The 13,353-nt window shown below is 32.1% G+C and overlaps 1 protein-coding gene across 1 annotated transcript; it reads left to right on the top strand.

Moving 5' to 3' along the window:
* Positions 1-13,073, top strand: LOC140055133 (uncharacterized). Its single transcript, XM_072100352.1, has 7 exons — positions 1-269; positions 9,868-10,003; positions 10,462-10,612; positions 11,057-11,164; positions 11,576-11,797; positions 11,897-11,986; positions 12,138-13,073. Exons 1-7 carry the CDS (start codon positions 217-219, stop codon positions 12,215-12,217), a joined length of 840 nt encoding a protein of 279 aa, XP_071956453.1. The 5' UTR covers positions 1-216; the 3' UTR covers positions 12,218-13,073.
* The last annotated feature ends 280 nt before the right edge of the window (positions 13,074-13,353 follow it).

Raw genomic sequence — 13,353 nt, 5'->3', positions numbered from 1 at the left:
GGCAGATAGAAAGAAAGTTTTAAAGAGCAATGACATAGGCGCTTCATGATTGGTCAAGAAGCGGAACGGAAAGTTTATAAACGAATCGGCAACTTTGTTTCTACAGTTAAATCAGACAAAATTAGCAGACGATATACACGGATTCTGTAAGAACTATACCGCCATATCATTTTCTTCTATTGTCTACGAATAATTTAAGACAGAATCTGCAGCAACATGTTGGAAAAGAACTTGATGTCAATTTGTTTAATATCTATCGCAATCTCAAGGTTAGTTGACATAGACCCCATTTACACTTCAGCTTTTAGCGAGCCCGAGGCCGGCTCGAGGCCGGCTCCGAGCCAAAAGTGCACAAGTGTAAACACTCTGGGAACAACCGAGCCGGCCTCGAGCCGGCTCAATTTTGAGCCTAGTCTAGAGTAGGCTTCGGGCCGGCAATTGCGGGCTTCGGGCCGGCACTTCGTATAGTGTAAACACTCGCGGTCATAAAATGAACGTTCTGTGTCAACTATAGCTTTAAGTTTACGAAACTTATTGCTGATGAATCGGAAATTCTTCATTGAAATTAAATTGGTGAAGATGTATACGCCTTTTTCACGATCTATGACAAACAATGCCGTGTGCAACGAAGCGTAACCAACAGAAATAACATAGCGTTTTCAGGGGATTTCAGGACACCATGCGGCGCCTATGCTTATAAACTGTGGTGTTTTTTTCGATGGACTTAAGAAGTGAAAAAAAAAATTATAATTTTTTTTAATCACACAGTTCTATAGGCTAATCTTTAAAGAACATTTTACAGTAAAAAATTTTGTCCATACGACTGTCCGTTGAGAAGTTACGAATTTTTAAGTAACTTGTCCTCCGAAAATAGGCTGAAAACGCTATGTTATATCTGTTGGTTACGCTTCGTTGAACGGCATTGTTTGTGTTGTCATCGATCATGGAGTAAAGAATCATCGATCGAAGATGTCTTCCGTTTCGTGAAAAAGGCGTATGATCTACTACTATTCTTTAGAAAACGAGACGCAAACATTAGTAGTAAAGCAATAATGCAATTGTTTTGATCCATATTAAATACCGTTATTTGATTCTTTTTTGATAAAGTTGATAGGCCTAGGCCTAGTGTAGATCGACAACGCTTATAATATTAACTTTTTAAGACGCACATGAGCGGATATGACGTGAATGTAGCGAAATCGTATCATCGAGCACTCTTCCGCGAGAGCAAGTGTAAACGCAATAGTAAGGGCCCGAGGCCGGCTTTTTGGGTAAGTGTAAACACATTGCGGGCTAAAAAGAAAGCCGGCGTCGGGCCGACTTCGGGCCGGCTAAGAAATCGTCGATGAAGTGTAAATGGGGTCATATTCTATATTATTACATTGTGTATGGTATAATGAACAATGTGTTCACCTGTTGACAACAAGTCAAATTAACTGTCAGATGGGTTTCTCAAGTTTATTAATAATTTTATGGTTTCAACCAAAATCAAATTCACTTTATTTTGTTTTAATAACGTTAAATGATATTTAATACAGATTAAATAGATAAACATTTTCGTACACCCTTATTTTGTGTTTGTTTTTGCTCCTAAGTGTAAGCTCGGCAGGTTTAATTTTCACTACAAAATTATTAATTCTGTTTACTAATATATTTTCTATCAAGAATAAATGTGAGTTAGAATAGTCCTAATGTAACTATTTTGTCATGTCAACAATCTTGTTGTTTTACTATTTTCAGGTGTTTATATCTTTTTATTTATACAATACCGATCTAAAAAAAGGTCATCTGTTGCTATCGTTATTAGAAGGGGGGGGGGGGGAGGTGAGTGGGTTTGGCGGAGAGGGTGGGTGGGGACGTTATAGTTTATAATATATTCTATACAGCGTTTTGACTATATATTGGAGGAAACTAATCCTTTCAAACTATTTTTGATGTAAAATTCAGCTTATAAAAAAACCAAAATAAACTTTTATGTGGAATAGGATTTTATTAACATGTTAAGGTGGCGCCAATGGAAAAGTAAATATAAAATAAAAGTCTAATTTCTGTGATTTAAATTGATTTTGACAATTGTGATAAAAGAAATGCACTTCCGTTTTTTCTTTTGGCCTTGTGACCGAATTCCAGTAATTGTGATGCTCTCAGTACATTCCTCAACTATTACAATATACCACGTTATTAAAATTTTTGATTGATGGAACAAAATGGAAAATAGAAATAAAATGTTACCGCTAGGTTAGGTAAATAATTAACACGCCGTCTGCTGCCTAGTCTTTGTTTAATCAAAAGTGGAATCGTTGTTCTGACACGTGTGTGTAGCCCGGTTAAAAATTATATGCAAAATCAACGTTTGCTCGGAAATATTTACTCAAAACGGTATCATTAAAATCGATACACAACAGAAGACATAGACTATATTATAACGTGGTTATTAACAGAAATGGAAAAGCTTTACCCTGAAAATCACTACAGGCTAATTTTGTTTACAGAAAACTTTCAGGAGTTATTATACTATTAAGTAATAATAATGTATTGAAACTACACCTTTACAACGGTGGCACCCGTTCATACACGGTGCGTTCTATAAGTAAAATAATATAATATCCATAAAACATATACATCAATTTTATTGACATTTAAACCATTTTTCATGATAGGATTTATGCCTTTTTATATGATTATTCCTAATGGATATTGCAGTTGTGATCTATACTTAGTAATTAATGTCCACAGTACATTAATGATGGTATAACAACAAACCGTATGGTATTAATAGCAATAACAAACATCCCAGTGGAACGCGTGGTCATACCTACCTGGTAATTAAACCCTCCCTGTGGAATTTTTAACGAACATTCGGATTTCCGAAGTTGTCTCTGAAACGTGAAATTGCAATTGTCATGAGAAATCGGCAGAGTAAATGTTATTTATTATAAATGTGTCGGGTGTTGTTAATTGTAAAGTAGCAAACATTGACCTTAGCCACTTACAGCAATGTTTAGGCCATGTTATAATTATTATCGAAATTGTTTGGCCTACAGTTAATACACACAACTTACTCAAAAATGTTATTATTGTAAATCTCACTTGTTGTAAAGTTTGTTAAATTCAAAATGTTGATCTAGGTGCTCCAGTCAATAAAATGGATTAATTAGGCCTGCACTGTCCATAATTCTACAGGCCTGCATTAGTACTAACTACACAGTAACCAGATTACAAAACTGAAATATAATTACATTACGGCTACTTTTCCTTATAGAGATTAGTAGTACAAACGGACACCAGAAGATATAATTATTTTCTATAAAAAAAATACTAGTAAAAATAATGTTAATGTAATGTTTAATGAAATCAAACAAAGTAAATATTAAAGATATTAATTTGTGTTTGTTTAATAATGGACCTATCGATCTAATGTATAGGTTCAGGTTCATGGTTTAATCATCACAGGTATGTGCGGAAATCTCGGTGGGGTAATCTGTACTTCCGCTAAATGATAGTTGTAACACCTGCGTAGTGTCTATTGTGCTTAGGTTAAAGGTTAAACACAAAGGTATGTATTTACACCTGTTGAATAAAAAATGTACCATCAGTACCATTTATGGTATGTAAACTGTTGATATTGAATGTACGTGACGTAAATGAAATCACGTTGCAGAAAACAAGAAAATGTTATGGGCAGCAATTATTTGATGACGTCATCTGATAAACAATCTTGACGTGCGGACGTATGTTTTTACTCGTTCTCGGTGCTGTATATCCACATAAAGTACAGAAGATTTGCCCAGTAATACAGTAAGAATATTTGGTGATACAGCATGTAATTTGTATCACATGTGGTGCCTGTATGTAAGGTTAGATTAAACAGGGAAGAGTAAGTGAACGGTGTAATAATGCGAAGCGATTAGCATGACATTCATTTGGAAAAAGTACTACTGGTATATAAAATGATATTACAATCATATTTTAATTGTCGTAAACTATTATGAAAGCTTTTCAGTCGGAAAAGTCAATTTAACACTGTAATTGTGTGGTCCTTGAAAAGGCATTATTCACTCAGTTATCTTTATTCATAGAAAACAGAACAAAAAAATAATGTGTTTAACTTGACTTAACTCAAAATCAAAAGTTAAGATTTTTATTATTATCACCGTTACTTCCTACACCTTAAGAAAGGGTCAACTTTTCTAATTTAACATTACCAGTTTTCGTGTCAATCCTGCGTGGCTGCATCATTTGTACTAACCGAATTAACTAAATCATATTAATTAGTGTAAAATCACGATTTAAACTCTGTAAAGCTAGATGACCAAGGCCGGTCACATTTTGTAATTGGTACTACTGTATATCGTTTTATGTCGTAACAATATTAATGTTAGGCCTTATACTTAATAGACGGCCAGTGGATTACTCATAATAAACCTTGGTTGAAATAAAAAAAAATCTTCTTTTTATTCATTTAATTATAAAACATTAAGTCGAATCTTCTATTCAGTTCATACTAAAATTAATTAATTCACAAGGTATAAATGTTACCTTCCTTTAACAAGAAAACTACTTGACACAAATCACACTATTCATACCAATGAGCAAACATTCATCCATTCACACGGTAAACATCTTATTTTCTGTTTCATAATAAAACACGAACTGGACCATTTGAACATATAATTTACCGACTCACATAATTCATACATGATTCTCTATAACTTTACAATAATTAGCTACAATTCTGATTCTTGTTTTCTTTTAAACCATGGAGCGTTATCTACTAAGTAACACTAGTTATATTAAAACACCCAACACAATGTTGATATTATAATGGAAACCCCCGAGTGATGCCCTTTATTACTAAGAAGATTTGGAAAACGTACTACCGGTTTATCAAATCATATTATTATCATAATATTAATCATATTATAATTTTTTATTATCGTAAAATATTATGGAGGCAGTCGGAAAAGTCAATTTAACACTGTAATTCTGTGGTCCTTGGAACACATTCTATTTTATTTTTGATGAATGTTTTTATGATTCACATTAATAGAAGGATCAACATGAAGGCTAATCAAAATAACAATAGACCACAACAGTAAACTGTAGTATTTTGTATAGATTATAGAATTTTCCTAAAGTAGGAATATATATATGATAACAATTTCATGACGAAATCAAAATGTATCCATATTAATTATATCGGAAATTAAGTACATTGATTAATATTAATTGTTGCGTGAACGGCGTTCCATAACTAGACCTAACATTTGAATTTGAAAGCATAGGATAGGACTATACTACTAACATATCATTTTAATTTCGCAAAAGCTAATATCATTTGTTTTGATACCCAGTGGAGATAACATGTCGCCTTCTTTCAACATGATGAAATCGTATTGTAATCATCCATTTCAGAAATGTCTAAATATATCCACCGTCTTAACAGGTTTCATTGTGCGCTGTAATGTTTGGTAATTCATTTTTATTACAGAAATGGCATTTGCATCAGGTGAAATGATTTTCTTCGTTAGAAGAACTCACGCTATCTCTAATGTTTCGTCTGTAATAAATTGGACAGTGTTATCTATTAAGTTAATGGTACATGAGCAGAAATAAAACATAATTTAAATGGAAAAGATTGGAATCATTTCAGAGCCTTTAAGTTAGATTTTTCTTCAGCTCATCCTCCAACCACCACCCCCGCCCTCGTAATTTCATTTGTCCACATTTGGTTAGTCCTTTACTTGAAATATACGCGAGTAATATTCTTTTTTCTATGATCATGGCTAGGCCTAACCTACCACTACTAAATAAATAGATTACTGAGTAAGGTTTGTATTATTTTGTAATATAGGCCTATCCTCCATTTCATTGTTTAAAACTTCACGAACATTTTAACTTAGGACAAACCGTATCAAAGCGTATTAAAGATTGTTCAATTCGTCAAAAGTCAACGCGTACATGGCAAACATTAATTTCGTATCTATGTTTATGTTTACTTTGTTATTAATCGTTCAATATAACAATTAATTCACTAATATCGTTTTCACAAATTTACAGACAATTTTGTTTAATGTATGTTTAATTTAAACATTAATTTTTAAGTGACACTAGTCTGACGGATTGTTGAAAGTGATGAAAAAACTAAGAGGAAATCGTTGTAACCATGACAATTCTATCAACAAGGATTCAATAGTTCAACTTATGAGGAGTATTCATCCCATTCAACTCTTAAATATTCATTATTTGTATATAATCGAAGAAACACTAGGATTGAATAATATTGATTCTTTAACCCTCTTATTGTGAATTTTAAACGTAACCATTTAGAAAGCTGGCCTGTTTTCAGGTTTGTGTAGTAGTGATGCGTGTTTCCTGTTGATATAACCAGTAAACATGACTATCATTTACACACATAAATAAATGTTTGCGCTTTCATGATACTTATTGATGTAAAGTGTGGTTTTATATAATAGACATGCGTTTTTAGAAGTAAAAGTAAAAATATATTAAAGTAGCAGACATCAATTATAAATTGAATGTTAAAGGTTGCATACGATCTGTCTGGATCTTACACTTCAGTTAGGATTGTTTTGTGTAGTATGTTTTTTTAGTTATTATTTATATATTCTGAATTTATAAAGCCCCTAATGTTGTGAAACTTCTAAGCACTGTACATATTGTTACCACAGTCATTTTCGACTAAAAAATGTATGAAAACATACTCGCATAATTCAGCTATAGGCCTATTCAGTAAAAAAGTTGTGTCTTAACCTTACCCATTGAAACACTTGGGTGGAGAGAGGCAAAGGTAAGAAATGTGTCTTGCACAAGGATATAGGCAACGCGACGAACCCATCGATTGGTAGTCCAAGCCACTGATCTAATAATATTTTTTTTTTTTTTTTTTTTTTTTTTAGATCTAATAATATTGACTACGTATTTACTTTTGCATCTTTAGGATAATGTACGCATATTACTTTTCAATGTTTCAAAGTTAAACTCAACATATTTAACACAAAAAAATAAATATAGTTTAAACAAATAATTGTATATTTTGTTTTGGTCTGAAAGAGTCTTTTTAAACAAGTTTGAGCTTCCTCGTTGTATTTATTTTACTTTGACAAAATGTTTATTAAATTGAATTGAACAAACTTGTTTTGTAAAAGCTATTTTTAGAAATGTTTTGTCAATTCCAGTAATGGGAAACCTTGAATGGTTTTGCAGTAATTACTACAGAATCATGTCTCTTAAACAATGAAGACTCATACACTACTAATGTTGTCATTGTTAACATTTTATTTTGTAACAGTAATTATTTTAAGCCAAATCGGAATGTGTTGCTGTCGTGTGTCTTTATAGAAGTACATAATAAAAGTGACGTTTGCTACGGTAGCTTTATAGTGACAAAATATCTATTCAAAAACATTTGTTTGTCAAAAGAATTGACTAGAAATGGTTGTCAATGTTTTTTATTTGTCATATAGAGTAACATAAATATAAAGTTAAACTTTTATTTCGGTTTTGTGTGTCTTACAATAATATCTTGACTCCGCCACCTACCTATGGGGGTTTAGATTAGTTATCGACCTGTCGCATGAAACAAAATTATTATTTTACAACGAGATCACAGTTGATACCATTGAATATTACTTTACGTGTTGAATGGGACAAATAAAAAAAGTCCTCGGGATACAATAGTACCTAATTAAATGATAAGGATATAGTTATACCTATAGTTATGTTCCATATTAGTATTATTATTTTTCAACGATACCTTTATTTGCGACATTCTTTAAACATTATCACGCGTTACCTGTCTTTTATGTGACAACATGTTGACATCTGATGTATGAAAAATACCAGCTTGTATTAATATCATCAAACTCCCACGCATCATAAAATAAATTGCCAATTACGGTGACTAAATTTGGGTAAATTGCCAATGAGTAAAATTAAAAATAAGTTACCAAATATAATGAAGTAATCCAATCAGTTTTTCTTGTCATAAATTGGTGTCATATTAGTAATTATTTAAGATGCAATGTTTACATTATGTAATCTTAAAAAAGCTAATGTTCCTGGTCATGATATCTTATCATACGAAACATAAACATTAAATTTATGAAGCATTTTTCTGTTTCTTATGTAAGACCGCTATAATGGAATATGCATGTTTTGTTTGGCATGGTTCTCTTATTGATAACGTATATGGTGGTGGCTGTGTATAATTATTATATACCGGTATCATAATAAATAATTGATATTAGTAATTATTTAGAATGCAATGTACATGCTGATGATATCGGATAGCTACTGTAGGGATTCTAAGACATTGTTTACATTATGTAATCTTAAAAAGCTAATGTTCCTGGTCATGATATCTTATCATACGAAACATAAACATTAACATTGTATTGAGTCTCATTAGTAGTTTTCTGTTTCTTATTTAAGACCGCCATAATTGGAATATCCATGTTTTGTGAGGCATGGTTATCTTATTGATAAAAAGTCTTAGTTATGATAAGTTTCTCGCTGTTGGATGCTGGCTGGATGCGTATAAAATAAATTTTAAAAAGCACATTTATGTATTTCTTCACACTTTACCTAGTTGCAATACCATGAGTTCATGTATATTGTATACCATAATTAATGTCCACATAAGCTTCATTACATCATTAATTAAACGTTTTTACAGGAGACACAATACCGGCATTTATTCACTAATTGACAAAATGCTGTAGTATCAGTTGCCAAAACAATATATGTCTGCTTTACAGTACAGTCATGGATGATATAGTTTATAAATTAATTCCTCTATAATAGTACACTGCAGCCATTCCCTAAGGTGTGGAACAGTAAATTGCCAATTATGTAATTAGATAAGCATACACAATGTCTCATTCATTCAGTAATATCCATATGGCTGCAACAAATTTGAGAAAGAAAGATGTGTATGCATACTATCAGTTTAGACACAGGAATACCGGAAAAAGAAAACAAAATATCATAATTATAAGAATATCTAGTGCATAAACCAATTTTGTTTGGTTGAACTATTGCACAGTGTGCCTTGTTTTAACAAGTCAAGTATATAAATAACTGTATTACAAATATGGAAGTTTTAATGGGGTTTGCTAGCTCATCTTTATCTTATGTCTTATGGTTATTTTTTGGATTGGAACATTCTTCGGTTATTCAGACAACTTTTGGGTCGATTGTTTGGTCTGTGCCTTACTGTAGCTTGTATTTTAATATACGTATACATGTTATCAGTCTTTTGCCACATTATAGTTCAAATAGTGTAAAACTAGGTCACGTTTGTGATTATATAACTACATCACTATTGTACTTCGTTGTGACCGTAATAAACATATTGGATAGTGTATCACCTATGTTAAATTACCTTTAAGTTAATAAGAATGATTTGTAGTATTTCATTGTGACTTGCAAACCTGTCAATATAGCTCTGTTAACATTATACATCCCAAAAGAATTTAACATGTGGGAGGAAATTGTTAGTATCGTTGCCAATTCGCAAAGGTAAATAATGTAAAACATTTGATTGGTCGTATTCTGGTCGTAAATGGTCCTAAGAATGTGGTAACAATACTTATTATACAGTCAGGGGGAAAATGGCAAAATGAGAGCTGTGGTCATGTTACAAGAGTGATAATAATATAGACAATCTGATAAAATTTATAGAAAGCTTTTTTTCCATTTTCTCTGGCTGTGTAAACGTAATACGTTTCGTCTAGGCTAAAATATTCTTTTTTATTTTAATTATATTATTATTATTCTTTTTCCCTTGATAAAAAACTTAAACCAAGTGTCTTTCTAGATCGTTTTTTTTTTTTATTATTTCAGTGGATTGTCAGCCTCAGTTTATCCAACTTGTAAATGTCCGGCGGTGAAACCGGATAAATGTCCAAAATTGAACTGTCCTGGCGGATCGCTAAAAGTGGAACACCCCTGTATAGGTTGCTGTCCTATTTGCGGAAAGGTAACGATTTTAAATTGTTAAAAATCAATCAGAACAATAACAGGTAATCCTTTTTATGTTCTTATTTCAACCAAATTATGATATCTTCATATTTAGGGCTACATCAAAATGGATAAATTATTTACAATTAAACAGGCCTAAACGAGACAGGTTTATATTATTAATCATGCAGAATTAAATGTTTTCCAAATAAAATAAAGATGTTTATAATTTTTGCTAATCTAATTTATCTTACATTTTAAACAAAAGTTTATGTTTGAAGAATCAATACAATTTAGTTTGTTTAGTACTCTTTCTTTCTAGAAGAAAAATTAAGTAGTATAAAACACAAAGTATGGTTGTTTACAACGAAACACCTCTTTACGTAGTTTCGCACCACTTGGTAATAAATAAATACAAAATAGGCTAATATAACACATTTAACTTTAATAGTCCTCTTTTTATTACTATTATTCCAGACGGAAGGTGAGGAATGCGGGGGTGTGAACGATATTTACGGACGATGTTCACCCGATCTTGATTGTCAACCTGACATGTTCACCTTAGGCAAGCTGACTAACCGTAGAGGGACGTGTAGCAAACCAGCAGTGGGTTTTGACATGACAGCAGGTACGCCTAATATAGTTAACGAAAACAATTTAACGTGTTTATTGAATATCACATTACGTCAAAAAAATAGGAATCCATTTAGGCTGACCGTAATACCAGAATTATTATTAGCCATTTTAAATTATAATATTAAACACTATCAGATTGGACATCTGGTGTTAGGTATTTTACACCAGCATCACAGTTTCACAGAATTGAAGTATTATCATCGTCGTGAATTAAAGATATTTGACGAAGTACTAGAACGACATTTTTTTTTTTAGTTGTAGGAGTGATTACCTACAATGTCTTTGTCTGTTAACAATGCTACATTTACTAGACCATTAAGAAGAGTTCCCATTATCCTGCTGTACCACTCCCTAGTCCTAGCTAGTCACATGATAATATTTGACAATGCCTCGAATATTCAACAGACGGAACATTTTTTATGTTTTTTTTATTCAGATTTTCTGAGATCAGACGATTTGCAAACTGAACTGTGGGATGATTGGGAGTTCTCATTCGGGTCATCAGAGCCAAAGGAATTATACAATGTATTCGATGTAGGACAAGGTAGGCCTACTTAATCTAGACAAAGCTGCACCGTACGATCAGTTCTAATATTTTCCTCTTCTTTCAAAACGGCGGGAGTCAATATTTTCCACTCAAAATAGCCAAACATGAACTGCACATGCGATACTTAACGCGTCTAGTATCCCCGATGTTTATTAGGCCTAGACATTCCCTCAAAGTAGTTATAAATATAGCCCTCTATCAAATGCAGTGTTTGATGTACTTTTAAAATGGTATACCGCCCTCAATTAATTGATCACACAAATCTCCATAACAAACTTCTCCAACCAAAACTAAGGCATCTGTCTTTATTTCAAAAGAAATCACCCCAAGACAGAGATTCATGTAATGTTTTCATACAATTTTTGTTTATTTATTCATCAATAACATGTGTTCTCCAAACATTTACAGATTTTCTAAAACAAGAAGATTTAACGAAAGAATTATGGGAAGGATGGGGATTTTCGTTTTCGTCAATTCAAGAGTCAGACGATTCTTCGTCGTCGGAACAAGGCACAGTGTCTTCGTCGAATCAACAGCAGCAATACAAACCGTTATCGGAGTATCACGAAAAAGACAAATCTTCGTCATCTGAGGAAGACCAATACAAAATGCCAGTTTCATATAATAATGGTAACTATTCTCTTTCATTGGATTGACTCACTAAAAATCTAAATTAATAACCTTCCAAACTGAATTTAACATCATCCAAATTGTGTTTCCCTCTGAAAGATGTGTTGAAAAATGATCAGACAACAAATGGAATATGGGACGATTGGCTGTTTTCATTCTCATCAGGAAGCGAGTTTTCAAATATGAAAAGTAAGTAAATAACAATAATACTATGCCCCTTTTCTGCCATGCGCCATCAATATTCCATTTTGTATTATGACGTTTAGTAGCCTACGGTCTTATCTGCTGCCCTCAATAAATGAGTAAGCCTATTTTACATTTTATCATCTTATCATTGCAGGTTCCGATTCAGAAGATGTCATTGTAGAGGGCAGTGGTTATTTCTATAACAAAATAATGAAAGAATATCCACCCGTTTAGAGAACGCAATGGAATGTATACGCATGATTCCATAACCAAAGAACTCTAGACAAACAGTAAATAATGTAAATTAAAAATAGATAAATATAACACAAATACCAGTAAGTAAATATAGATAGATTGTAAGCGAGGTAGGATGAATTTGTAAAATCACTATACAGTATATAATTAGTTTAGTACTGTTATGAGTTTTGTGATGACTATAACTATCTTCACCATTACCTGAATACTACCTCCAGCTCCAGAGTTTTTAACAGGATAGTCTTTCCATGGAAATGTTTATGTCATAAAGTATGGCACACTGACTTGTTCAAAATACAATTTAGTACAGTATTTATACAGTATTTTCAAATTCACTCTACTTACTTTCACTCTACCTATGATAGCGGTGTGGTGGACTATAAGTGGCTGGCTCATATCATAATAAAGTGTGATATGAGCCCAATGGTAGTTATATGATGTCATCGTGTCCATAATATTATGGGCATATCACATTTGTTTTGGTCACATTTTTTCATCAAGTTTTTTCTTGTGACGTCATCATATTTTTTGTAAGCATTATTTAGGAACATCCGTTATTTAGCCTCTTTATCAACAAGATCAGGAGCCTTCATTAATATGAATGTCATATTCTTTAAATGTTTTATTGTTGGTGTATTGTTTAATTTTACTCATCATTAAAAGTCCTAATTTAAATTCAACCTTTAGTTGGATATATGATTTATTTAACGTGGCATTCTTTATACATCTATCTTTAAGCTAGGAGTACAGTGTAGTTAAGAGTCGAGTACATAAGTATGTAAAATATTGTATAAAAATAAGAATGTATCATGAATATTAAATTGATTAATTATTATTCATCAACTTATCTTGTTTTTTATGACGTGTTATAGGCCTACACAATTGTTACTTACCTACCTTATGTGATATTGAATACAAACAGAACATTACAAACGATTGAGATACCACCAAGGAGAATTAACTCTGAAGTGAAATGGGAGTGAGGGCTTTTAATTAATGTGAATGTTTTAATTATTACATGTTCCCTGGTTAGTAGAGTGTAATTTTACTCTTCTCAGATGGAAGAAAAGCCATAAAAAAAATAATTCTTATCATATAAAAAAACTTGTAGAGAA

This window comes from Antedon mediterranea, chromosome 7 (genome assembly GCF_964355755.1).
Source record: "Antedon mediterranea chromosome 7, ecAntMedi1.1, whole genome shotgun sequence".
Taxonomy (NCBI): Eukaryota; Metazoa; Echinodermata; class Crinoidea; order Comatulida; family Antedonidae; genus Antedon; species Antedon mediterranea.
The sequence above is the reverse complement of the archived record's forward strand: the minus strand, read 5'-3'. Positions and strand labels throughout refer to the sequence as shown.